Source organism: Rhinoraja longicauda, chromosome 6 (assembly GCF_053455715.1).
Source record: "Rhinoraja longicauda isolate Sanriku21f chromosome 6, sRhiLon1.1, whole genome shotgun sequence".
Classification (NCBI taxonomy): domain Eukaryota; kingdom Metazoa; phylum Chordata; class Chondrichthyes; order Rajiformes; family Arhynchobatidae; genus Rhinoraja; species Rhinoraja longicauda.
Window position 1 is genome coordinate 40,405,110 of NC_135958.1, and position 27,899 is coordinate 40,433,008.

Below are 27,899 nucleotides of genomic sequence, written 5' to 3' on the forward strand. Positions count from 1 at the left end.
ATTTTGTAGAGTGGTGGGTGTCTGGAACACACTGCTTGGGGTGGTGGTGGAAGTATATAGAAACATAGAAAATAGGTGCAGGAGTAGGCCATTCGGCCCTTCAAGCCAGCACTGCCATTCAATGTGATCATGGCTGATCATCCATTTATGCAACTTGGCTTTTGTACGATAATAGAAGCACTCAAGAGGTTTTTAGATAAGTATATGAACGAGCTGGGAATTGGGGAATCTAGATCATGTGCAGGTAGAGGAGATTATTTTAACTTGGCATGATGTTCCACGTGGACCAAATAGGCCTGTTGCTGCGTTGAACTGGCCTATATTCTAAAACATGAAAAGTCGTGGGACAATATAATACTGGGTCAAGTCAAAAAGAATGAATATTTCCGAATATTTCTTGTTGCTTACCTTCAAGCACGGGGTTAAAGGTGAGAATCTGAGTTAACGAGTGGTAGAAAAACTGCTTTAACAAACCCAGCGACAATGTACCGTGGAACAATGTTGTGTCAAACACATTCAACCTGAGGAGCAAAATCAGAACAAATTATTACCACCTTAAAACACGGGCCTATTTTCCGACTTCATTGCAGCGGTTTACAATTTTAACAAATGTTTACAATTTTTACTCAAGCTGCATTCAAATACAACCATATGGGTCCTTTGACTGATTTGTGCAAAGTTAATACAGTCACTCCTAACTCACTCCATTTAAATGCATGTGCATCTTATCCCTCGGAATACTCTCAAGTAATTTTCCCGCCAGATATTGGACTCAGTGGTCTGCAGTGAGCAGGCTTTGCTCTGCAGCCCTTCCTGAACACAGGCATAACATTTGCCACCCTCCAGTTTTCAGGCACCTCACCCATATTTAATGACGACTCATAAATATCAGGCAGTGCACCTGCAATTCCCCCTCTAGCTTCCCACCGTGTCCTCGGATATATCTGATCATGCCCGAGAGATTTGTCTATCTTCATACGTGTCAGGACCTTCAGCACCTCTTCGACCGTAATACTGACCACTCTCAAGACACTGCCACTGACTGCCCCGAGTGTCTTGGCCACCATGTCTTTCTCCACAGTAAAACAGAGGAGAAATACTCACCTTATCTATCTCCTGTGTTCCACACAGAGTTGACTTTGATTTCTGATGGGGCCCATTCTCTCTCTAGTTACCCTTTTCCCTTATTATGTACTTCTAAAAGGGATTATCCTTAATGTTTTCTACATAAAACTAATTTATATCTTCTCTTTCCTCTCTGGTAAAGGGTAATGGACTGGAAACATAAACTGGAGGCCATTCGGTCCCACAAAACAGCTCCATCATTACGTTTCTCGACCCGAAACGTCACCCATTCCTTCTCTCCTGAGATGCTGCCTGACCTGCTGAGTTACTCCAGCATTTGGTGAATAAATACCATCATTAAGATTAAGAAAATAACTGCAGATGCTGGTACAAATCGAAGGTATTTATTCACAAAATGCTGGAGTAACTCAGCAGGTCAGGCAGCATCTCAGGAGAGGAGGAATCGGTGACGTTTCGGGTCGAGACCCTTCTTCAGACTGAGATGCTGCCTGACTGAGTCTGAAGAAGAGTCTCGACCCGAAACGTCACCCATTCCTTCTCTCCTGAGATGCTGCCTGACCCGCTGAGTTACTCCAGCATTTTGTGAATAAATACCATCATTAAGTTTGGTCATTTTCACCACTTTCCGGTGCTAACTCTATATTTGTAAATGAACCCTGTTTTAACACAGCAATTGCCTCAAAGCTTGCAAGGTAAAGGGTCATCGTTGACTTCCAAACTCCACCCCAACCACTGCATACCCAGCCCGAGATGCTCTGAAGCTCAGTTTCCAATGTGAGGCGGCAGAGCTGGGGTAGCAGTCGAGGAAACACCCTGAGCTCAGCAGACTTGCATTTGTTATTGCCTCCTTGCTAACAGTCCACTGTGCAGCGAGTCTGCTGAAGCACATGCAACTAAAGATATCAGGAGAGAATGGAATCAACTTCGACTGTTCAGCTGTTAAAACCATCTTTCCCCGGTTGCTGGTTTAAACCACCAGGAGAGTCTAACCACACATTTCAACAGCGTTACCTCACCAAGTAGCCAACCATCAACAACCAGGACTCCCCACTGACAAGAAGCTCAACTGGACCAGCTACACAAATACTGTAACTGCAAAAAACCGGTCCGAGATTGGATGTCCAACAACAAGTCACTCACTTCCTCATTCCCCAAACCTCCCCAACCCCCCACATCTTCAAAACAAAAGGTAGGATCACAATGGAATATTCTCCATTTGCTCGATCAACACAATACCGGTGGCTCAGCACTTTAACTCCCCCTCCCATTCCCATACTGACCTTTCTGTCCTGGGCCTCCTCCATTGTCAGAGTGAGGCCCAGCGCAAATTGGAGGAACAGCACCTCATGTTTCGTTTGGGTAGCTTACACCCCAGCGGGATGAATATTGATTTCTCTAACTTCAATTAACCTTTGCTTTCCTTCTCTCTCCATCCCTCCCCCTTTCCCAGTTCTCCCACCAGTCCTACCGTCTCTGACTACATTCTATCTCTGTTTGTTTTGTTGTTACCTTCTCCCAGCTAACAATGATCTATTCCACATTTTCCTTGATCTCCATTCCCCTTGGTCCCTATTTCACACCTCACACTTCCCTATCTCTGTATCTCCCCCCTCCCCTGACATCAGTCTGAAGAAGGGTCTCGACCCGAAACGTCACCCACTCCTTCTCTTCAGAGATGCTGCCTGACCAGCTGAGTTACTCCAGCCTTTTGTGTCCACCTTCAGCTTCAACTATAATGCCTTCTGTAATCAACTAGCTGGGCAACACGTGGATAACGAGGGCAAAACATCACTGTCCTTGAAACATTACCTCAGGGAGACCATCTAAACATGGAGGAAAGAGCAACAGTAAAGAATCGAAGTGGAACAAAAATTAAGAAACAGCCAGAGGACATGCCACTTAAACTCATCAGGCCTGCAGTTTTTAGACATTTCATTGCATTATTCACAAGGTCATGAACAGATTGGCTGAGATTCGCGTGTACCAGAACTGAGTTGCCCTTTCCACAGAGGAACCTTTGGTTTCATTTTCCTTACGCACATTATCCAGTAACCCTGGAGAGAGAAAATAAAACAAAGAAAGAAGTCTGAACAAGGGTACGTTTGCATGAACCAAGCAACGGGCTATCATATATCACAGCAACAACAGACGACAGCAACAACAACCTGCATAACAGACGCCATGGTATAGATATTCACACTCAAGTAAAATCAGATCTCAGGTGAAGTGTCAACAGTGGTGACCAAGAACGGTTAAGAAGAGGTGGGTCTTAAATTAACAGGAGGTGGCAGACGGACTGAGGGAGGCCATTTCAGAGCCTGTATACAATGCATGCAATGCTGGAGGTAGAGAGAAAGGAGCTCAGATGGCCAAGAAATGGCCATTTTGAGGATGTAACTAGGAAAATGGACAAGGGAGAGCCAATGGATGTGGTGTACCTGGACTTTCAGAAAGCCTTCGACAAGGTCCCACATAGGAGATTAGTGGGCAAAATTAGAGCACATGGTATTGGGGGTAGGGTACAGACATGGATAGAAAATTGGTTGGCAGACAGGAAACAAAGAGTAGGGATTAACGGGTCCCTTTCAGAATGGCAGGCAGTGACTAGTGGGGTACCGCAAGGCTCGGTGCTGGGACCGCAGCTATTTACAATATACATTAATGACTTAGTTGAAGGGATTAAAAGTAACATTAGCAGATTTGCAGATGACACAAAGCTGGGTGGCAGTGTGAACTGTGAGGAAGATGCTATGAGGTTGCAGGGTGACTTGGACAGGTTGTGTGAGTGGGCAGATGCATGGCAGATGCAGTTTAATGTGCATAAATGTGAGGTTATCCACTTTGGTGGTAAGAATAGGAAGGCAGATTATTATCGTTAGGAAAAGGGGAAGTACAAAGAGATCTGGGTGTCCTTGTTCATCAGTCACTGAAAGTAAGCATGCAGGTACAGCAGGCAGTGAAGAAAGCTAATGGCATGTTGGCCTTCATGACAAGAGGAGTTGAGTATAGAAGCAAAGAGGTCCTTCTGCAGTTGTACGGGGCCCTAGTGAGACCACACCTGAAGTACTGTGTGCAGTTTTGGTCTCCAAATTTGAGGAAGGATATTCTTGCTATTGAGGGCGTGCAGCATAGGTTCACGAGGTTAATTCCCGGAATGGCGGAACTGTCATATGTTGAAAGACTGGAGTGACTAGGCTTGTATACACTGGAATTTAGAAGGATGAGAGGGGATCTTATTGAAACATATCAGATTATTAAGGGATTGGACACGTTAGAGGCAGGAAACATGTTCCCAATGTTGGGGGAGTCCAGAACCAGGGGCCACAGTTTAAGAATAGGGGGTAGGCCATTTAGAACAAAGACGAGGAAAAACATTTTCACTCAGAGAGTTGTGAAGCTGTGGAATTCTCTGCCTCAGAAGGCAGATGCCTTTTGGCATCTCTGGATGCTTTCAAGAGAGAGTTAGATAGAGCTCTTAATGATAGCGGAGTCAGGGGGTATGGGGAGAAGGTAGGAAAGGGGTACTGATTATGGATGATCAGCCATGATCACATTGAATGGGGGTGCTGGCTCAAACTGCCGAATGGCCTACAATTGTCTATTGTCTAAATCATAGGGTACAAGAAATCTTGGGCAGAGGCAAGAGCTTTAGTTTCCAGGAGAATTTTAACATGGAGACTGCATATAGAGACAGGGATTTATTTGCTAAGCCTGCCCACTAAGCTCATGGTCACCATTGTTGAACCAACATGTACCATCTGATTTTATCTAAAGGGTGCCTTGGATTTCAATATCAAAGCCTGTTGTCATTGACACCATCAGACTTGCAGTTTGGAGTCATTCACTTCCGTGAGGAAGGATTAGCGACTAATGGGTTCATGGACAAGTGACAGACAGGAGGGCAGAACCATAACACCACTCATTGACAAGGAAACACACGTCTCAAGAGGGGTTAATCCCCGGTAACTATTCCTGTTGGTGGGTGTATCATCACATGCCTGGAGACTTGCCCTTCACATTTCTAAACATACAAAACTTCTAAGATTTTAGATTTTTTAGATTTAGAGATACAGCGCAGAAACAGGCCCTTCGGCCCACCGGGTCTGCGCCGCCCAGCGATCCCCGCACACTAACACTATCCTACACACACTGGGGACAATTTTTACATTTACCAAGCCAATTAACCTACATACCTGTACGTCTTTGGAGTGTGGGAGAAAACCGAAGATCTCGGAGAAAACCCACGCAGGTCACGGGGAGAACGTACAAACTCCGTACAGACCCGTAGTCAGGATCGAACCCGAGTCTCCGGCGCTGCATTCGCTGTAAGGCAGCAACTCTACCGCTGCGCCACCGTGCCGCCCATTTAAGGGTTTGACAGAGTAAACACAGAAACAAGAAAATACCAGAAGTGCCTCAAGCTTACCTCCTCCCCTTTACAATCCATCCCAGGCCTCTACTCCTTAACTTCAGATAGTCCTTGCTTTCCCTCTCTCTCTATCCCCTCCCCCTTCCCAGTTCTCCCACTCGTCTTCCTGTCTCCGACTACATTCTATCTTTGTCCCGCCTCCTCCCCTGGCATCAGTCTGAAGAAGGGTCTTGACCCGAAACGTCACCCATTCCTTCTCTCCCGAGATGCTGCCTGACCCGCTGAGTTACTCCAGCATTTTGTGATACCTTCGATTTGCACCAGCATCTGCAGTTAGTTTCCTACTCTACTCCTTTATCTACCTTCACTTCAAATACATCTAATGAGCCAATCTACACAAGAAATCCTATTTCTCCTGGCTAGGAAACTATTTCACACAACAGTAGTGATTATTTTGAATTACGTACTCAAGGACAGTTTGAGTTTAACATAGAAGCATAGAAAACAGGTGCAGGAGGCCATTCGGCCCTTCAGGCCAGCACCGCCATTCAATATGATCATGGTTGATCATCCAAAATCAGTACCCCTTTCCTGTTTTTTCCCCATATCCCTTGAATCTATTAGCCCCAAGAGCTAAATCTAAAATACGTTAGTTTATTGTCACATGGCAGTGAAAAGCTTTTAGAAACATAGAAACATGGAAAATAGGTGCAGGAGTAGGCCATTCGGCCCTTCGAGCCTGCACCGCCATTCAATATGATCATGGCTGATCATCCAACTCAGTATCCCGTACCTGCCTTCTCTCCATACCCCCTGATCCCTTTAGCCACAAGGGCCACATCTAACTTTTGTTACAGTGAAGGCTCAGTCACTGAATATACTCAAATTAGACGGGTTTGGGGTATTATGGAAGTTAAAGGACACTGGGGCGAGTGCAGGAAGCGGTGGTGACAAAAGACCAGCCACAATCTCATTGAGTGGCTCAACGGGCAAGAGCAGCTGCCCGCACTTGCCCTGCCTCAATTTCTGCTGCTCCATCCGACTTTGATGGGAGGAGCAGGTAACCAAAGATCACGAACATCAAGCGACATCAATACGAACGCCCAGCTGTCGGGTTTTGGCCGAGCTGTAATTCACAAATAATTAATGATGGGAGCCCGTCAGGGACAACGCTGGAAGGGCCGGCCTTCACAGAACAATGGAGCGGATGGATGGAAGCTGGACTGAGGCCAGGGTGGATACGCCCCAGATCACAGAAGGAATGCAGTCTGCTTTCACGGTGACGGGCAAGAAACACACAATCTGGAGTTCAACAGAGCACGGAGGAATTAGACTGCTGAATCGGAATGCAGAGCATCCCAGCACGAAAGAGCAACGTTACAGAAGCCTCTGGATTTTGATGTCCACGATCCATTTCAAATTTATATTAATATATATATTACATCTCATATTCCGCACGTGTTGCAAATGGTATTAATACTGAATTTTCCAATCTCAGGTATCCCACACTCCTGGTGTCCTTCACACAGTTGTATTTCTCTCTTTGTTTGCGTTTCGTATCTCCTCCCTCCCCCCCCCCCCCCCTCTCTTTTCCCCCTTCCCCACCTACTCCCATTTGATGATCATGTGCACAGGATGCTTCCACTAGTGGGAGAGTCTAGCACTAGAGGTCAGAGCCTCAGAATTACAGGACGTTCCTTTAGGAAGGAGACGAGGGGGGATTTCTTTAGTCAGAGGGTGGTGAATCTGTGGCATTCTTTGCCGCAGAAGGCTGTGGAGGCCAAGTCAGTGGATAGATTTGTGATTAGTACGGGTGTCAGGGGTTATGGGGGGAAAGGCAGGAGAATGGGGTCAGGAGGGAGAGATAGATCAGCCATGATTGAACGGCAAAGCAGACTTGATGGGCTGAATGGCCTAATTATGTTCCTATCACTTATGACCTTCTTGACACCAGCAATCTATCCTCTTCCTTCTCAGTCTTGATGCAGCCTTGACCCAAACATCCACATACATCTTTGTTTCCATGGATGCTGTTTGACCTGTCGAGTTCTTCCAGCGTTCTGTTTTTGTGATTCATAGAATTTCTAAAACAATTCATTTTACATCAGTAATTTGGTGCTGCTAACATTCTGAAACCACGTAAGGTGCACAAATAATAAAGTCTACTTACACAAAAGCATTCTGTTCAACACCTCAAAACAAATCTGCAAGTGGAAAAGTAGACTTGGGTTAATTTCAAAACAAACCTATTGGAAAAAAATTTGCAACCGTCTGCTTCTGTATCGTCCTCACCTGCGAGAACTGCTGTGCTTTAAGGTCAGACTCCAAATTATTTGATTCCTTAAATCCACTGCCCACTAATTCAGCAACGATATCTGAAAAATACAACTTGGCTGTGAAACAGAATCAAAACGCACAGAAGATAGCCAAATGCTCAAAGTCACGAAGTGTTAAAAATACAAAGCAATCATCGTCTGAAGTAGAAAGGTGGAAATATTGTGAATTCCTCGTCCGAGCAAAACCAATTCATAATCTTTTCTGATGTGCACTTCATATAGAAGATTACTTATCTGTATTTACCGTGGAATAGGTCATGGAAGCTAGCGAATCCAGGGAAGATGGTCGTGGTGTTGAGGTGCATAAAGGTAGATAAATGCCCTGGGTCTGTCCAAGTGGGGTACAAGAGGACAGCACAATGGCGCAGCTGTACAGTTGCTGCCTTACAGCGCCCAAGACCCAAATTCGATCCCGACTATGGGTGCTTGTCTGTATGGAGTTTGCACGTTCTCCCCGTGACCTGCGTGGGTTTACTCAGAGTTCTTTGGTTTCCGCCCACATGCCAAAGACGTACAGGTTTGTAGGTTAATTGGATTGGTATAAATGTCATTTGTCCCTCGCGTGTGTAGAATTGCTTTGATGTGCTGAGATCGCTGGTCGGCGCGGACTCAGTGGGCTGAAGGGCCTGATTCTGCGCTGTATCTCCCAACTAAAACTGTTGGGGCCCAGGCAGAAATGTTGTGTCTTCTATTGCCATGTAAGAGGTATCTGAAGATCGGAGGGTGGCTAATGTTGTGCCTTTATTTAAGAAGGGTTGCAAGGAAAGCCAGGGATCTACAAGCAGGTGAGCCTAACATCAGTGGGGGGGAGAACGTCATTGGAAGAGACAGCACCATCCACATTTGGAAACACAAGGACTAATTAGGGATAGTGAGCATGGTCTTGAGCAAGGGAAATCGTGTCTTACCAATTCGGTCAAGTTTTTTTGAAGGGATGACCAAGAGGATTGTTGAAGGCAAGGTGGTACATGCTGCCTGCACGGACTCCGACAAGGTTTTTGACAATGTCCTACGAGGTAGATTAGATCATTTGGGACCTAGGATGAGTAGGCCAAATTGGACACAAAATTGACTTGATGAAGGAGGGGGTGGTAGTGGAGAATTATTCTTCAGATCGGAGGTCTAGACACGTTAGAGGCAGGAAACATGTTCCCGATGTTGAGGGAGTCCAGAACCAGGAGCCACAGTTTAAGAATAAGAGGTAGGCCGTTTAGAACGGAGATGAGAAAAAACTTTTTCACGCAGAGAGTTGTGAATCTGTGGAATTATCTGCCTCAGAAGGCAGTGGAGGCCAATTCTCTGGATGCTTTCAAGAGAGAGTTCGATAGAGCTCTTTAAGATAGCGGAGTCAGGGGGTATGGGGAGAAGGCAGGAACGGGGTGCTGATTGTGGATGATCAGCCACGATCACAATGAATGGTAGTCCTGGCTCGAAGGGCCGAATGGCCTCCTCCTGCACCTATTGCCTGTTGTCTGTAACCAGTGTTGTGCCATTGGGATTGGCGCTTGCCTCACTGCCATTTGTCATATATATTAACGATCTGGATGAGAATGGCGGTGGCATTAACTGCAAGTCTGAGGATGACACCAAACTTGATGGTGCAGTGGATGGTGCAGTGGATGGTGAAGAAGATTGTCCACGGTTGCAATAGGATCTGGATCAACTCTAAATGCGGGCGAAGAAGCGACAGGTGGAATTGAACTCGAACAAGTGCAAAGTAATGCATTTTGCGAAGTTAAACCTGGGCTGGGCATGCACCATGTACAACAAGGCCCAGGGTGCATGTAGATTAGAGATTAAAGATACTTTGAGAGACAAGTGCATAATACTGTGCAAGTGGTGGCATGGATAGACAAGGTGGTGAAGGCAGCTTGAGGCATACACAAAAAGCTGGAGTAACTCAGCGGGTCAGGCAGCATCACTGCAGAGAAGGAATGGGTGACGTTTCGGGTCTCGACCCGAAACGTCACCCGTTCCTTCTCTCCAGAGATGCTGCCTGTCCCGCTGAGTTCCTCCAGAATTTTGTGTCTATCTTCGGTTTAAACCAGCATCTGCAGTTGTTTCTTACGCAGCTTAAGCACGCTTGTTTTCACTGTACAGGTAGGTACGTGATACGACAACTGAACAAAATGGCGGCGTGTCCAAACACGGCATGTTGTGTACTGTTCTGGCTTCCACACCATCGGTGTGATTAAACTAGAAGGGTTGCAGGAAACATAAGAACGTGTTTGTGGCTAAAGGGTTTGAGTTACACAAAGAGACTGAAAAGGCTGGCATTATTTTTCCTGAAAGAAGCCAAAGGGTGACCTTACAGAGGTTCATAAAATCACGATGGACACAGATAAGATGGCTGATCGCACGTTCCTTTCCCCACAGTAGGAGATTCTAAAATGGGAAGGCGCAGATTTAAGGTGAGAAAGGAAAGATTTAAAGAGAACCTTTTGTACGGGTGTCGGGGGTTCTGGGGAGAAGGCAGGAGAATTGGTACAAGTTGGTCCTCAGATACAGTTACTGCAGGATTTGGAAAGTGCCCCTAATTAGTGGTTGCGATGCAGCAACATTTCTCGTGTTATAAACTTCGAACAAGTATATTTTGGGATATTTTTAAGCCAGAAATAGATAGATTGTCAACGATTATGGGGAAAAGGCAGGAGAATAGGGTTAGGAGGGAGAGACAGATCAGCCATGATTGAATGGTGGAGTAGACTCGATGGGCTGAATGGCCTGATTCTTCTCCTATCCCTTATGATCTAATAAGAACCTGAGGGGCATGTTTTTTCACACAGAAGGTGGTGGGTACATGGAACGTGTTGCCAGAGAAAGTGATAGAGGCTGGTCCAATTGCAATGTTTAAAAGAGATTTGGACAGTTTCATTCATAAGAAAGATTTAGAGGGATTTGGGCCAAATGCAGGAAAATGGAACTATCTCAGGAAGGCACCATGGTCAGTGTGGATGAATTAGACTGAACGATCTGTCTCCATGCAATATAATGATCCCTCAAAGGGTGATTTATTTAACTTTATTTAACCAGGTGAACTTGAAGTAACTTAATTGAAATACTCTTCAAAGTACAGTACAATATTGTCATAATGATGAATAAAAGGACCAATCATCAGAAAAGCAAATTAATATAGTACTATCGTATTAATATAGTAATATAGTATTAATATAGTTACTAGGTTAATTCCCGGAATGGCGGGACTGTCATATGTTGAAAGACTGGAGCGGCTAGGCTTGTATACACTGGAATTTAGACGGATGAGAGGGGATCTTATCGAAACATATAAGAATATTAAGGGGTTGGAAACGTTAGAGGCAGGAAACATGTTCTCAATGTTGGGGGAGTCCAGAACCAGGGGCCACAGTTTACGAATAAGGGGTAGGCCATTTAGAACGGAGATGAGGAAAAACTTTTTCAGTCAGAGAGTTGTAAATCTGTGGAATTCACTGCCTCAGAAGGCAGTGGAGGCCAAGTCTCTGAATGCATTCAAGAGAGAGCTAGATAGAGCTCTTAAGGATAGAGGAATCAGGGGGTATGAGGAAAAGGCAGGAACGGGGTACTGATTGAGAATGATCAGCCATGATCACATTGAATGGTGGTGCTGGCTCGAAGGGCCGAATGGCCTACTCCTGCACCTATTGTCTAGTTTCCACGCTGTACCTATAAACTAAACTAAAAAATTAAACTCAAGCAGCATCTCTGGAGAGAATGGGTGACGTTTCGGGTCGAGACCCTTCTTCAGAGTATTACCACAGTATTACCAAATATAACTAAAGCATTTTGGATACTTGTTTTGTTCTCCCTAATTTATGCAATTCCACTTTTGTGTAGACCGTATGTTATTATAGTTTCACCTTTCCCCTTACCCGATAGTATCTGTCTCTGTAAATCTTGTTTTTGGTCTTGATCCTCAGCCTCTGAACAAAGTAGGCACAAGTCGTCAAAAAGCCAGCGTACCACAGAGGTCACATCAGGGTTACTGTTTGCAAAGCAGAAACATCAGAGCTTATTCCCCTTCAATCAATCCAGGGGTTTGGATGTCAACATCCTCTGCAATTTTCCAATGATAGTGCATTATTATTCATGGCACTGGAGGGGGCGGTGGGAGGGGAAGGGGAAAGAGGGGGGGGAAGAGGTGTCGTGAGCCACGTTGAAAATGCAGCGGAGGGTGTCATGACATGTTCCCCTCCGTGACAAAACCAGCTTCGTGGATCACCAAAGCCACTCACCAGTACTGTCACAAGGAGGGAGGAGAATTTATGAAGTTGAAAATAATCGAGAAGACTTCAACCAGTGTTCAGAGTCGTCGGTTTGTGAATTAAGATAAGTTGTGAAAGGAACAAGACAAAGAGAAACATTTTCCCATCAAAGGCATTCAAATATCATTAGGCTTTTCACTTATTCTTGGCATCGCCAGCATTTATTCCCATCACTTCTTGAAACACAGTCGTCCTTCTGTTGACAGCGCTCCCATAGTGATGCCAGAAAGGGAATTCCAGGATTACGGCACTCTAGGGCGGTCACGGTGGCGCAGCGGTAGAGTTGCTGCCTTACAGCGAATGCAGCGCCGGAGACCCGGGTTCGATCCCGACCACAGGGGCCGTCTGTACGGAGTTTGTACGTTCTCCCCGTGACCTGCGTGGGTTTTCTCCGAGATCTTCGGTTTCCTCCCACACTCCAAAGACGTACAGGTATTTTAGATTTAGAGATACAGCGCAGAAATAGGCCCTTCAGCCCACCGGGTCCGCGCCACCCAGCGATCCGCGCACATTAACACTATCCTACACCCACTAGGGACAATTTTTACATTTGCCCAGCCAATTAACCTACATACCTGTACGTTTTTGGAGTGTGGGAGGAAACCGAAGATCTCGGAGAAACGCAGGTCACGGGGAGAACGTACAAACTCCGTACAGACAGCACCAGTAGTCAGGATCAAACCTGAGTCTCCGGTGCTGCATTCGCTGTAAGGCAGCAACTCTACCGCTGCGCCATGTAGGTTATGTAGGTTAATTGGCTTGGGCAATGTAGAAAAATGTCACTACTCGGTATAGGATCGTGTTAATGTGCAGGGATCGCTGGTCGGCGCGGACCCGGTGGGCCGAAAGGTCCCGTTTCCGCGCTGTATCTATAAACTAAACTCTAAACTAATGAGGAGGAAATAGTGAAATACCATAAAACCACAATAAACCACGATCCACTTATTCACAAATTCCAATGATTTGGAGTTTGGATCACCCAGTAATGTTTAAGGTGCTCCTTTTAAACACATTGGCACCTTTCCCAAATAGATTGAAAATAATCATTTGAAGCAATCTGAAATGGCCGTTAAGTCAGAAAATGTGTACATTTTCATTGGATGTGACTAACATAGGCAAGGGGAGCTTGCACCAGTCTACCACAAGGCAAATTTATCCTCCTGCCATATAATTTGTAATCAAAGAAGAACATTATCTCCAACATATCACAAGTGGGGGCTCAAAAAATAAATTAAAAATAAATAAAGTATTAGAGCAAAAAATATAGTTTTACAAAATGAAATGGTAACAAAAAGAAAATACTCAACCATCGGAATAATGCAGGTAAATATGAGAATGATATTGATATGTCCACATTCTACATGATCTTTTTCCCCCTTAAAGTATGTAAAGAGGATGTAAAATACACACAAAATGCTGGAGTAACTCAGCGGGACAGGCAGCATCTCTGGAGAGAAGGAACGGGTGACGTTTCAGGTCGAGACCCTTCTTCTGACTGAGAGTCAGGGGGAGATGCAGAGATAAGGAAGGGTAAGGTGTGAAAAGGAGATATCAAAGTGGGCGAGGCTCAATGAAAATGTAGAATAGATCATTGTTACCTATGGGAAGGTAACAACACAGCATTCAGTGATAACATTTAATCAGGAGGACAGTCAGACTGGCCTGTACTGAATAGTGCAGGTAATCAGCAATAAAGGATGATCTTTCCTTCCAGCTCTATTAACCATTTGACGCTCACTCACATCAAACTGATTTTGCTCAGCTATGTGGAATAGAGACGAGTTCAGCACAGGAACAGGCCCTTCGGCCCACAATACCATGATCATACCTGGCCCCTCCACCACCCCCGGCAATGCGTTCCAGGCAGTCACCAGCCTCCTTGTGTGTGAAGATAGCCACAGAGAAGAAGGCACTCGCTTCATTACATCTCATTTAAACCCTGCCCCTCTCATCTACAGCTCCGCCCTCTAGTATTCGATATTTCCATCATGGGTGAAAGATTCTGACGGTCTACACTCTGTCTCTCGTTATTTTTTACACTTCTATCACGCCTCCCCTCAACCTCCGGCTTCCCAGAGAAAACAGTCCACGTCTGTCCAGTCTGTCCGTGTAGCCAGCAACTGCTAATCCAGGCTTCATCCTGGTAAACCTCCTCTGCATCCTTTCCAAAGCCTCCACATCTACCCCATACTGCGGCAGTACTCCAAACACAGCCTGACCAATGTCCTATAAACACAAACAGCTGGAGTAACTCAGCGGGACAGGCAGCATCTCTGGAGAGAAGGAACGGGTGACGTTTCGGGTCGAGACCCTTCTCCAGAGATACTGCCTTGGCCCGCAGAGTTTCTCCAGCTGTTTGTGTCTACTATATTTGGTTAAAAGCAGTTCCTACCGACACAATGCTCTACGATTCTCCACCATCGCTTCCTCACTTTTGTACTCAATGCCCTGACCAATGAAGGCAAGCGTTCCTTATGCCTTCTCCACCGCTCCACCTACTTATGTTGCCCCGTTCAGGCAATTTGTAACCTGTCCACAGCACCCCACAGGACACCAAATACTCAGCAATGTTAGACCGCATTGCCAAATGCTGTTGACATATTCTGTTGTGCTGCTGCAGGTACGAATTTCATTGTTCTCTTGGGGACTCCTGACAATAAAACACTCTTGACCCTGGAATGCACAATGGACGTACCTTGTTACAAACTCTTCCAGGCTCACAATGCTTGCTTTCTGCAAATGCCAAACAACCTCCAGCATGGGCACTTCCTACAACAGAAAAATGAATTTTGTAAACGTCAAAAAAAAAAACATTCATCAGAATATCCAATCTTTACCATCTAAATTTACTAGATGTAGAACATTTAACAATGAACCGAAAAGTTAACTGTAATCAGACAAACAAAAAAACAATTAATGACTCTTATGTTTAATTCTTTTTGCAGGAAAGCAGAAGAAAGGTTTCACTTATTTAGTGTTGAGATCCAAGCTAACGAGGAGCAAGATGCAAACTGCTGGAGGAAGTCAACGCGTCAGGCAACATCAGTGAGGGGTAGAGGCTGAGGGGCAACAATTAGAAATGTTTTGGGTCAAAACCTCCACAGATGCTGCTCGAGCCACCGAGTTCCTCCAGCAGTTTGCCTTTACTCCGTCTGGAGACCCTCGTGTCTCTAATCTGATGATAAATCTGGTTAACATGTGGCAGGTTCATAATGGCAAATATACCATTGGCAGAAAGACATCCGGTTTGTCGTTTAATCCACTGTAAATGTACTTACTGCATCAACAATTCAGCACAGAGACCAAACAGTTTGTAACAAATCTGGTCTCAGTGTTTGCCCCAGCTAATCTCCCATTGCTCTGTGGCAGATGTTATTGTCAACTATCTGGCAAGAAGTTCGTATAGGAAGGAACTGCAGATGCTGGTTTACACCGAAGATAGACACAAAATGCTGGAGTAACTCAGTTCGTATGATCATAAGTGATAAGAGTAGAATGAGGCAATTCGACCTACCAAGTCTATCTTCGTCTTCTTCTTCTACTTAAGCCCTTTGCTCCTCTAGGGAGCATAGGCCATTGACAAATGGCCTCCGCGTCACTCGGTTGTTGACAGTTCTTTCGAGATCTCCACAGTTGAGCCCACTCCCAGACATTTCTGCCTGGACCCCTCTTCTCCAGCTGTTCCTGGGGTGACCTCTTTTCGTTTTTCCTTGGGGGTTCCATTTCAGGGATTGCCGGGTGATGTTTGTGGCAGGTTTTCTGAGGGTGTGTCCAATCCAACTCCATTTTCTTCTTCGAATTTGTAAGTCAATGGGATCCTGGCTTGTTCTTTTCCACAGGTCCACATTGCTTACTTTGTCTCTCCTCCAGATGTTTAGTATTCCCCTGAGGCAGGTGTTAATGAATGTTTGCAGCCTGTTTGTTGTGTGTTTTGTTGTTTTCCATGTCTCTGATATAGCATCACCTGCTTCACATTTGAATTAAAGATGCGTATTTTGGTGGGTTTATTGAGATGTGTTTTGAGCTCCAGATGTTCCTGAGCATGTTAAACACCACCCTAGCCTTATTAATTCTGTTTTTTATGTCTGCATCTGCCCCTCCGGTGGTGTCTACAACACTGCCTAGGTATGTGAATGTTTGTACCTCCTCCAGGGCAGTGCTGTGCATGAGGATAGGGTTGCTGGTTTTGGAGTGGATCGTCATCACCTGTGTCTTTGCTGTATTGGGTGTAAGACCAAGTTTTGTTGCAGCTTGTAAGAGTCTGTCCGTCTTCTCCTGCATTTGTATCTGTGTGTGAAAGGAGAGCTATGTCATCTGCAAAGTCAAGGTCATCTAGCTGTTCCCATATTGTCCACTGAATTCCATTTCTTTTCCCTTCAGTTCCTTGATCCAGTCAATTGCCAGGAGGAACAGGAATGGTGACAGTAGACATCCCTGCTTGACGCTCATCTTGACACTAAAGCTCTGGGAAAGCTGGCGTGCATGCGTAACTTTGCATGAGGTTCCATCATACGAGTTATTGATTACGTTTATGATATTGGTGGGAATTCCATAGTGGTCCATTAGGCGCCATAGTGTTATCCTGTCTAAGCTGTCAAACGCTTTCTCAAAGTCAATGAAGTTGATGTACAGGGACGTGTTCCATTCAATAGACTGCTCAATGATGATGCGTAGTGTTGCTATGTGGTCTGTGCATGAGCGACCAATTCTATGCCGCCATTCAATCATGGCTGATTTACCTCTCCCTCCTATCCCCCATTCTCCTGGCTTCTCCCCATAACCTCTGACAAGCGAGTTCGGCAGGCAGCATCTCTGGAGAGACGGCATGGGTGACGTTTCAGCTCGAGACAAAGAAGGGTCTCGGTAAGAAGTTCATCCCTCTCGATTTAGCTCTTAGGGCGAACGGAATCAAGGGATATGGGGGAAAAAGCAGGAACGGGGTACTGATTTCGGATGATCAGCCGTGATCATGTTAAATAGCGGTGCTGGCTCGAAGGGCCGAATGGCCTACTCCTGCACCTGTTTTTCTATGTTTCTAATTTATGTTTCGCTGCTGGAGCACCTTTGCATCTTTAAAAGAGCTCTTTGCAAATGTGTTGAGTACATGTACTTTTTTTCTGAAATGAACATATTGTTCCATACAACAGCACAGGGGGATGTATTTGAAGTAGTCGACATTGATATCAGCAAGAATTCAGACAAGTTTCACAGGCAGGCAATGCCCCAGGGAAAGTGGTAATTTGTATCCAAAATGTGCTCAGCAGGTCAAAGCGGAGAGTGTACGATACGATAAGATAGAACTTTATTTATCCCAGGAGAGAAATTGATCTGCCAACAGTCATAAAACACAAGATATATGAAATATGAAATTAAAGTGACGAATGGAAAGGATTGGGGATGTGCAAAGATTTTGGGGGGGGGGGGGGGGAAGAGAGGGGAGTCAGTCTCAGTCTACTCCACGACAGAAGGGGGAGGAGTTGTACAGTTCGATAGCCACAGGGAAGAAGGATCTCCTGTGGCGTTCTGTGCTGCATCTTGGTGGAACCAGTCTGTTGCTGAAGGTGCTCCTCAGGTTGACCAGCGTGTCATGGAGGGGGTGAGCTGTATTGTCCAAGCATCAACTGATGGGTGCGATGGTGATTTCATGGCCGTTTGCAGTGGGCTCAGATCCAGTCCCACGCATGTGCTGACACACACAAATTATTTAGATGGAAACGTGGAGGCTTGTCAGCTCACAGGATATGCGATTTGACTGGAATGAGGAAAGCTTTCAACTTCCTGATGGATACAGTTGGGCAGAGTAAAGGCAAACAAAATTGAGCACAAATGTAAGGCAGTCTATCTGAGGAAGGGCAATAATGCAACAGAACATACAATAAGTGGGAGCACGTCGAGAAGCGTTGCAGAACAGAAGAATCCTGAAGTATATGGTCATAGATTTTTTTTAAACGCAGTAGACAATAGACAAAACGGCCATTCGGCCCTTCCAGCCAGCACCGCCATTCAATGTGATCATGGCTGATCATTCTCAATCAATACCCCGTTCCTGCCTTCTCCCCGTACCCCCTGACTCCGCTATCCTTAAGAGCTCTATCCAGCTCTCTCTTGAATGCATTCAGAGAATTGGCCTCCACTGCCTTCTGAGGCAGAGAATTCCACAGATTCACAACTCTCTGACTGAAAAAGTTTTTCCTCATCCCCGTTCTAAATGGCCTACCCCTTATTCTTAAACTGAGGCCCCTTGTTCTGGACTCCCCCAACATTGGGAACATGTTTCCTGCCTCTAACGTGTCCAACCCCTTAATAATCTTATACGTTTCGATAAGATCCCCTCTCATCCTTCTAAATTCCAGTGTATACAAGCCTAGTCGCTCCAGTCTTTCAGCATATGACAGTCCCGCCATTCCAGGAATTAACCTAGTAAACCTACGCTGCACGCCCTCAATAGCAAGAATATCCTTCCTCAAATTTGGAGACCTAAACTGCACACAATACTCCAGGTGCGGTCTCACTAGGGCCCTGTACAAATGCAGAAGGACCTCTTTGCTCCTATACTCAACTCCTCTTTGTGATGTATATATGCAACAATATGGTAAAGCTGCTATGCGATGTATACATGCAACAATATGGTAAAGCTGTGCCTGCGCAGCTGCAAAAATACACAGAGAGTTAAAATGCCGATCTTGTGTCCAGACCTGTGTTGTTTTGGTCTCCCACTCAATGCGTGATTTAGAGAATGATACTGAGTAAAACGTATCATTAATTGGCGACGAGGATAAACTTGTTTTGAAGTTTCGCCTGGTGACTTGCTGTTGTGGCTACAATGGCTATTTTTGGCTCAATAGGAGAATTTGATGTTGCACAGGACGACTGGGTGCAGTTCGCCGAGCGCATTGAACATTACTTCCTAGCCAACCACATTACAGATGCAGGAAAGAAGAGGGCCATCTTGCTGTCCATGTGTGGAGGACCAACGTACAGACTCATCAAGTTTACTTGCTCCACAGAAACCTGGGCAAGTTGAATATTCTGAGATTGTGTCAACAGTCACGAATCACAAGGTCCCGAAACCGTCGGTCATCGTCAGCCGGGTGAGTCAGTTGCTGATTACGTGGCCGAGTTACGTCACCTCGCTGAACATTGTGCTTATGGTTCGAAGCTCAATGAAATGTTACGTGATCGTTTGGTGTGTGGGATTGATGATGACCGCATTCAGCGTCGATTATTGTCGGAAGCCACGCTGGATTTCGACAAGGCACTCGGTATCGCCACCGCTATGGAGACGGCAGACCGCAACACGGCTGATCTCCATGACGGGAAACAAAAGCCCAGCGAAGCGATAAATATAATCGTGAAATCAAGGGGGCCTCACAGTGGTCAGCCCAAGCGGGGAACCATAAGAGGATCTTTGTGTTATCGCTGTGGTGGCTCTCCCAACGCTGACCTGAACGAATGTCCAGCAAAACAGGTGGCGTGTTTCAACTGCTGGAACAAAGGGCATTTCTCACGGGTGTGCAAGTCCAGTGGGAAAAATGCTCAGAGTGGAAGGAAAAAACAGCAGAAAAAAGAGTCAGCCGGAAAAACGGATAAAAGCCACCAACTGACTGAGGCAGGTGTATGGTCTTTATCATACTAAAAGTGAGAAGAAAGTTACTCCTTTCACTGTGGACATGTGTGTGGGGGGAAAGACTATCCACATGCAAATCGACACTGGAGCTGGAGTTACGCTTATCAGTGAAGAGACGTGGAAGGACCAGTGGGTAAAAGGTGAAAGGTTACGCCTTCGTGATAGCACCGTAGTTCTCCGTACTTACACTGGAGAGAAAGTGGAATTGTTGGGAGAATATTCGGTGCCTGTCTCTCACAACCAGCAAACAGCGACGCTCAAGCTGCTGGTAGCGAAGGGGGCGGGGCCAAGCCTACTTGGCCGTGAGTGGTTGAAAGTTCTGCGACTCAACTGGCAGGAGGTGAACCAGGTCAACGTGAACGACCGCCTGCAGAGCCTCCTCTCTAAATACGGTGACCTCTTCAAAGTGGAACTCGGGACACTCAAGGGCTTCGAAGTCGACATCTACATCGACCCGGCCGTACCATCGAAATTCATCAAGGCTCGACCAGTGCCGCTGGCCCGTCGCGATCGCGTTGATCGCGAATTAGATCGCCTACAGGAGGAGAAAATCATAGAACCCGTTCAACACTCGAAATGGGCGGCACCGATTGTCTCCATTGACAAGGCAGACGGTAGCGTGAGAATCTGCGGAGATTACAGGTTAACGGTGAATACAGCAGCTCGATCTGATACGTATCCGATACCTTGGATTGATGAGTTGTTTACGAAGCTGGTGAAGGGGAAGCAGTTCACCAAACTTGACCTGTCGCACGCTTACCAGCAGTTGGTTTTGTCGTCCAGATGCCGTGAACTGGTGACGATAAATACCCATCGCGGTTTATTCCAATACACCAGAATGCCGTTTGGCATTTCAACAGCACTGGCTGTATTTCAGTGTACGATGGGCAATCTTCTGGCGGGGATTTCTGGGGTTGCGGTGTATCTGGACGATCTGCTCGTCACAGGTAGTTCCGAGGAAGAACACCTCGACAACCTCGAAAAAGTCCTCCGCAGGCTCCAAGATGCAGGCTTACGACTGAAACGAGAAACATGCGCCTTTCTCGTCCAATACCTGGGCCATAAGGTGAGCGCTGAAGGGCTGCAGCCAGTGGATGAACGAGTCCAAGCCATCGATGAGCTGGCTCAACCCAAGAACGTCAGAGAACTGAAGGCGTTCCTTGGGATGCTGAACTATTGCGACAAATTTCTGCCTAATCTCTCAACCATGCTCGAACCGCTTCATCAACTGCTGCGTAAAACGGTTCGATGGCACTGGGGACCAGCTCAGCGGAAGGCGTTCACACAAGCTAAGCAAAGCCTGAAATCGTCCAAAGTTCTGACGCACTACGACAGCAACAAGCCGCTCGTTCTCTCCTGCGACGCCAGCCCTTACAGAGTAGTGGCAGTGCTGTCACACGTCATGGAAGATGGCACGGAAATGCCTATAGGCTACGCTTCACGCAGTCTGAATAATGCCGAACGCAACTACTCGCAGCTGGATAAGGTGGGTCTAGCCATAGTCTTTGGCGTCAAGAAGTTCCACACATACTTGTACGGACGACGATTCGTAATCAACACCGACCATAAGCCGCTTCTTGGGTTGTTCAGTAACAACAAGGCCATTCCGCTAATGGCTTCGCCGTGAGTGATTCGCTGGTCGCTAAAACTGGCAGCATACGAGTACGACATCGCGTACAAACCGGGGTCAGCCAATGCCAATGCAGACGCGCTTAGCCGACTCCCACGACAAGCAACGGTATCGCAAGCGCCAATACCAGAAATCGTCTTTCTGATGAGCGAGTTGGAGAAATCGCCCATCACTCCGTCGCGTGTTCACACCATGACACAGAGGGATCCGATTCTGTCTCGTGTTCGCGAATACATCATGAGCGGGTGGCCAGACAAACCACCAAATGATGATTTCAAGCTCTACTTCAGTCGCAAAGTGGAGCTGAGCGTTCACGAGGGTTGTCTTCTCTGGGGTAGTCGTGTTGTACTACCACCCCAATGTTGCTCGCAAATGATCGAGGAAGTGCATGATGCCCATCCGGGTATTGTGAAGATGAAAGTGATCGCTAGAAGTTGTGTGTGGTGCTCTGGAATCGATAAGGACTTAGAGCACAAAGTCTGAGCGTGTTCAGAATGCCAAATGCATCAGCGGGATCCGCCCAAAGCACCATTGCATTCATGGGAGCATCCTAGTCAACCGTGGTCGCGAGTTCATGTTGATTATGCCGGCCCGGTACAAGGAAAGATGTTGCTTGTTCTCATCGACGCATATTCAAAATGGATTGAAGTGCATATCACAAGTGAATCAACCAGTGACGTCACCATCGACAAGCTTCGCTTCGTGTTCGTGACACATGGCCTTCCGCATACACTGGTTTCTGACAATGACCCATGTTTCGCTTGCGAAATGTTCGCAAAGTTCATGAAAGCGAATGGCATTCGTCATGCCAAAAGTGCGCCATACCATTGGTTAATGGTCTCGCAGAGCGCGCCGTGCAGACGGTGAAGGCAGCACTCCGCAAGATGTCGGGACCGCTGCAAACGCGTGTCGCTCGATTCCTCATCTCGTATCGTTCAACGCCGCAAACTACTACAACGCAAACGCCGGCTGAAATGCTGGTGAAAAGGAAAATTCGCACGCGTTTCAGCATCGCGGTGCCAGATGAAAGAGTGACCATTGGTGACAAACAACTGTCGCAAAAGTTGCACCACGATTCGCGCCCAGCTCGATAATCTGAGGAGGGAGAGAACGTGCTAGTGCGCAACTACGCGAGAGGGGAGAAATGGGTACCAGGACACATCGCAAAGAAGCTAGGTCCTGTCTCGTACCAGGTCGAGGTTCACGTCAACAGGGTAGAAATCTGGAAACGTCACGCAGACCAGATTCTGAAACGAGAAATCGACTCTCCCACAACCAACGAAACGGGAGATTCGATAGATTTCGACAGGGATACGCCCACAGTGCGCGATGAAGATGTCAGCGAAAGAAGCATTGCACAGGAAAACGTCGATGAAAGCAACCACGATGACACCGTCGAGGACGCGACATCAGAGCGCAACGAAGAAACCAATTCAGGGCGTAAGCAGTACCCAAAGCGAAATAGAAAGCGACCGGATTATTACGGATTTGGACAACGGACTTGATTATACGGATTTGGTTATATGGACAATGTAAACGCCATAAAAATATGGTTAGCATTAATGGAAAGGACTGTAGCGTGAATACACTTTCGGCATTACATTGAAGATGATACTCATATTCAAAAGATGAATTGGTTATGTAAACTTTGATTTGGATTGTAAATAGATACCAAAATGATGCATGTTTTTGGACTTACTTAAATGGGGGTTTGTTATAGAAAAATAATTTGGAAACAGAATGTATAAAGATCATTATGATTAAAAAAAAGTATCACAATTCTAAGGGGGGAGATATGTGATGTATACATGCAACAATATGGTAAAGCTGCTATGCGATGTATACATGCAACAATATGGTAAAGCTGTGCCTGCGCAGCTGCTAAAATACACAGAGAGTTAAAATGGCGATCTTGTGTCCAGACCTGTGTTGTTTTTTGTCTCCCACTCAATGCGTGCTTTGGAGAATGATACTGAGTAAAACGTATCACTCTTGTTATGAAGGCCAACATTCCATTGGCTTTCTTCACTGCCTGCTGTACCTGTATGCTTCCTTTCAGTGACCACTTGTTCACTAGGACAAGTAGGTAAAGGTAGTTTAAAATGCTCATGTGATTGATGCCTTATTTTTATTAGCAGAAACACAGAATGCTCCTGAGGTAATAGGCCCAGTACTACATACAGTCCTGGCCACCACTCTCCAGAAACAACATAGAACAAATAGTACAGCACGGAAACAGGCCCTGGGCACTCAATGTCAAATTGAATTGAATACATTTTATTCGCCAAGTATGTACGCATTCAAGGAATTTGCCTTGGTGCTTTGCTCGCAAGTAACAACACGACATACGGTAAACAATTAAGAACAATACATTATAACTTAAACATGCGAACAATGAAATAAAATACCAGAGCAAAAGGAGGCTAAAAAGGAGGCTCCATGCCGAACATGACACCAAGATAAACTGATCTCGTCTGCCTGCACGAGATACATATCTGTCTATTCCCTGCATATCCACGCGTCTATTGAAAAGCCCCTTAAATGCCACTGTCGCATTTGCCTCCACCCACAACACTGGCAGTGCATTCCAGCCACCTCTACGTAAAAACTTGCCTCACACATCTCCTTTAAATTCTGCCTCTTAGCTTCATGATACGCCTTCTGGTCTTTGACATTTCTCCTTGTGGGGGGGGGGGGGGGGGAAGATTCTGCCTGTCTGCACTATCTATGTCTCTCCTCATTTTATATCTTTCTATCAGGTCTCCCTTCAGCCTGCGGTGCCCCAGAGCAAACAGTCCAAATTTGTCCAACCTCTGCGTATAGTTAATCCAGGCAGCATTCTGGAAAACCTCTTCTCCACCCCTTCCAAAGCTACCACATCCTTCCTGTAAAGGGGCAACCAGAACTGCCATCATACAACAAACGGCGGCCGAACCACAGTCTTGCAGAGCTGCAACATGACTTCCAACCAAAGATACTAGAGGAGCAAGATGGACCACTCCGTTGAAATCGTCTATACTGAAGTGTGGTACGCAAAGGAGCGTAACGTCCGCCATTTTAGTAATCAAAACCCGCTGTTCGCTATGCCTCTCGCAGTGTAATCAGTGTTGTGGGGGAACAGTACGTGTGATGATACCATAAAAATGCAGAATATATCTCATCTATCAATTCAAAGACTTTTATTATTTTTCTTTTAAAATGTTTCTGCAAGTTTCTGCCTACTAAAATGGCGCCATTACATACTATGGATTTTTGGGTCGAGTGGTCTATCTTGCTCTGCTCTATTATCTTTGCTTCCAACTCCTATACTCAATGCCCCGACTGATGAAGGCAAGCATAACACACAGCATTTTTACCACTCTATCTACATGTATTGCACTTTCAGGGAGCTATGGACCTGAACCCACAGATCCTTCTGTACATAAATGCTCTAACGGTCTTGTCATTAACTATATACTTTCCCCATTATATTGGACCTCCCAAAGCACAACACCTCAGACTTACTTGTATTAAAGTCCATCTGTCAGTTTGGCACAGGCACACAGGCACACACACACATAAAAATTAAACCAACTGCAGATATTCCTTGTGGCCCAAAGAAATGCACTCAGCAGGTCAAGCAAACTTCTCAAATCAGTTTCCATAACCGCAGATCTGAGTGCTTCCAACACCTTCAATGACTTAATTCCTCCCCATTGACATCCTGTGAATAACCACTGATCAGAGGTCTCAATAGATCAAAAAGGTCTTGCCCCCCAATCCTCCAAAGGATTTCCCCCATGCACAAGATACAAACCAAGAGAATGACAGTGTGGCACAAAAAGCTGGAGTAACTCAGTGGGTCAGGCAGCTTCTCTGGAGAAAAGAAAGAAGTGACATTTCGGGCCGGAATCTTTCTTCAGAATGAAATATATAGAAGGGCAGAACCAAATCGGGCTGGTAACAGATGACCTCAGGAAGGGTGGAGTCCGCAATGGCCCATTGTTGTCCGGGGAGAATGTGCTTTTGACAGTGATATGAGGATGAAAGCAGTGGAACTAGTAGGCCGTCTAGGGTGGGGTGAGGTGGGTGTTTTGGCACATCCACTTTACCTTAATGACTGCAGCTCCAACAACACTCAAGAAACATAACTCACATTTGAATTACACATAAGATAGACACAAAACGCTGGAGTAACTGCTGGAGCATCTCTGGTTAGAAGGAATGGATGTGTTTCAGGTCGAGACCCTTCTTCAGACTGGTGACTGTTTGAATTACACATCATCTCTCTCTCTCTCTCTGAACATTCACTCCCTCAACTATCACCGTGACAACACTGAGGGTCGTCCACAGAAAATAAAAACTCATACTGCAACAACAGATCAAGATTGATGAGACAATATCATAATCAGACACAGGAAAAATGTTCCCAATGTTGGGGGAGTCCAGAACCAGGGGCCACAGTCTAAGAATAAAGGGGAGGCCATTTAAAACTGAGGTGAGAAGAAACGTTTTCACCCAGAGAGTTGTGAATTTGTGGAATTCTCTGCCACAGAGGGCAGTGGAGGCCAATTCACTGGATGAATTTAAAAGAGTTAGATACAGCTCTAGGGGCTAGTGGAATCAAGGGATATGGGGAGAAGGCAGGCATGGGACACTGATTGTGGATGATCAGCCATGATCACAATGAATGGCAGTGCTGGCTCGAAGGGCCAAATGGCCTCCTCCTGTACCTATTTTCTATGTTTCTATAATGGAATAGATTTAGGGCTAAATAAAACTTGATGAGCTGATATTTTTGGCAATAAATTGACTATTCGCCTGACCTTTGAATTCATTACTGAGACACAAGAATGCAGCCATGCGACTCTATAATTATAAAGCATTTCTCTCACCTTTGCTTTGCAAACCTCCTCCCTGAAATGCAACCGGCTGAGCATGCCAGTGGACATCAGTTCTCGCAAGCTCTCCAGTAAACAGAGAAGTTTACCCTGGAATAGAATAAGCCAAGTCAGTGTTACCAAACGGTGGTATCAAGAAATGGAAGTAAGCACTCTTCTATTTGGTCCCACAAGATTAAAAAAAAACATTTTATTCTTATCTTTGTATATTGTGCAGAGTTTCTACTTAGTAACATAGAAAATAGGTGCAGGAGGAGGCCATTTGGCCCTTCGAGCCAGCACCACCATTCATTGTGATCATGGCTGATCATCCACAATCAGTAACCCGTGCCTGCCTTCTCCCTTTATCCCTTGATTCCACTAGCCCCTAGAGCTCTATCTAACTCTCTTTTAAATTCATCCAGTGATTCGGCCTCCACTGCCTTCCATGGCAGAGAATTCCAACTCTCTGGGTGAAAACGTTTTTTCTCACCTCCGTTTTAAAATGGCCTCCCCTTTATTCTTAGACTGTGGCCCCTGGTTCTGGACTCCCCCAACATTGGGAACAATTTTCCTGCATTTTCCTACTTCTTTTGATTATCTGCGAAAAACCAAAATCTATAAATTGTTCCTTTGATACTGAGAAGATTTATTGAAGTGTGATCACCCGACTTTGCGTTCACAACTTACATTTCTCATATTCGGAAATCTGTCTTTTGAGCAAGATTCCAAAGCAGCCACATCTCTCTATTAAAGGCTGTAAATGGACCACTGCAAACTTCCTCCAAGTTATATAAATAGGCAATCAACAAAAAGACTGAGCAAGACAGACATAAAATGCTGGAGTAACTCAGCGGAACAGGCAGTATCTCTGGAGAGAAGGAATGGGTGACAAGTCTGAAGAAGGGTCTCGGCCCGAAACAGAACTAAGGTTGCAGATCAAAGAAAAATGATAACTCTTTCTCTTTCATCGGGATCTGTCCGACTGCCTGAGTGTTCCCAGCAGCTTCGGTTCTCATTTGAGAGCAACATGGCCCTAAGTATTTGTAAAATACGCAAACTAACCATTGGCGAAACACTGATAATAATAATAATAATAATAATAATAATAAACATTTATTTTATATAGCGCTTTTCCAAGTGCTCAAAGACGCTTTACAAAACAGTCATGACATAAAAACAAACCGACGAACTGTCCTGACGGAGAAGCGGCGAACAAACAGCGCCAGCGTCCTCTCACATCAGGGTCCGGCAGTAGACAATAAAGAACACAAGATACACAATTACAATTTTAACACAAACAGCCATCACAGTGATTGCTCCAGACACACCCTCACTGTGATGGAAGGCAAAGAAAAGTCTTATCTCCTCCTCATTCTTCTCCCGTGGTGCCAGGAGGCAATCGAGGCTCCCGACTTTTGAGCCCCCACCAAAACGTCTAAACATTTCTGCCCTCTAACTTCATTGATATCCACCTTCCCCAAGACGACCAACACTACAGTTTGGCAACTTCAGATCCATGCATTGCACAAAACTTAAATGTGACAACCAATGAAGAATGTTTTCTATAGGATGGAACTTTTAGGACCGAGATGAGAAAGTTTTTTTTCACACAGTGAGTGGTGAATCTGTGGAATTCTCTGCCACAGAAGGTAGTTGAGGCCAGTTCATTGGCTATATTTAAGAAGGAGTTAGATGTGGCCCTTGTGGCTAAAAGGATCAGGGGGTAT

General features: G+C 45.7%; 1 protein-coding gene across 1 annotated transcript in view; it reads right to left on the reverse strand.

Annotated features, from left to right (window-relative positions):
- fanca (FA complementation group A) overlaps positions 1–27,899 on the reverse strand; it is a 119,890-nt gene that overhangs the window by 84,530 nt on the left and 7,461 nt on the right. Inside the window, exons 5-11 of the mRNA XM_078400856.1 lie at positions 26,185–26,280; positions 14,749–14,822; positions 11,661–11,773; positions 7,748–7,830; positions 7,626–7,659; positions 3,071–3,140; positions 409–521 (exon numbers count right to left, since the gene is read on the reverse strand). Coding sequence (XP_078256982.1) covers positions 409–521; positions 3,071–3,140; positions 7,626–7,659; positions 7,748–7,830; positions 11,661–11,773; positions 14,749–14,822; positions 26,185–26,280 — 583 coding nt within the window. The remainder of the gene's footprint in view (positions 1–408; positions 522–3,070; positions 3,141–7,625; positions 7,660–7,747; positions 7,831–11,660; positions 11,774–14,748; positions 14,823–26,184; positions 26,281–27,899) is intronic.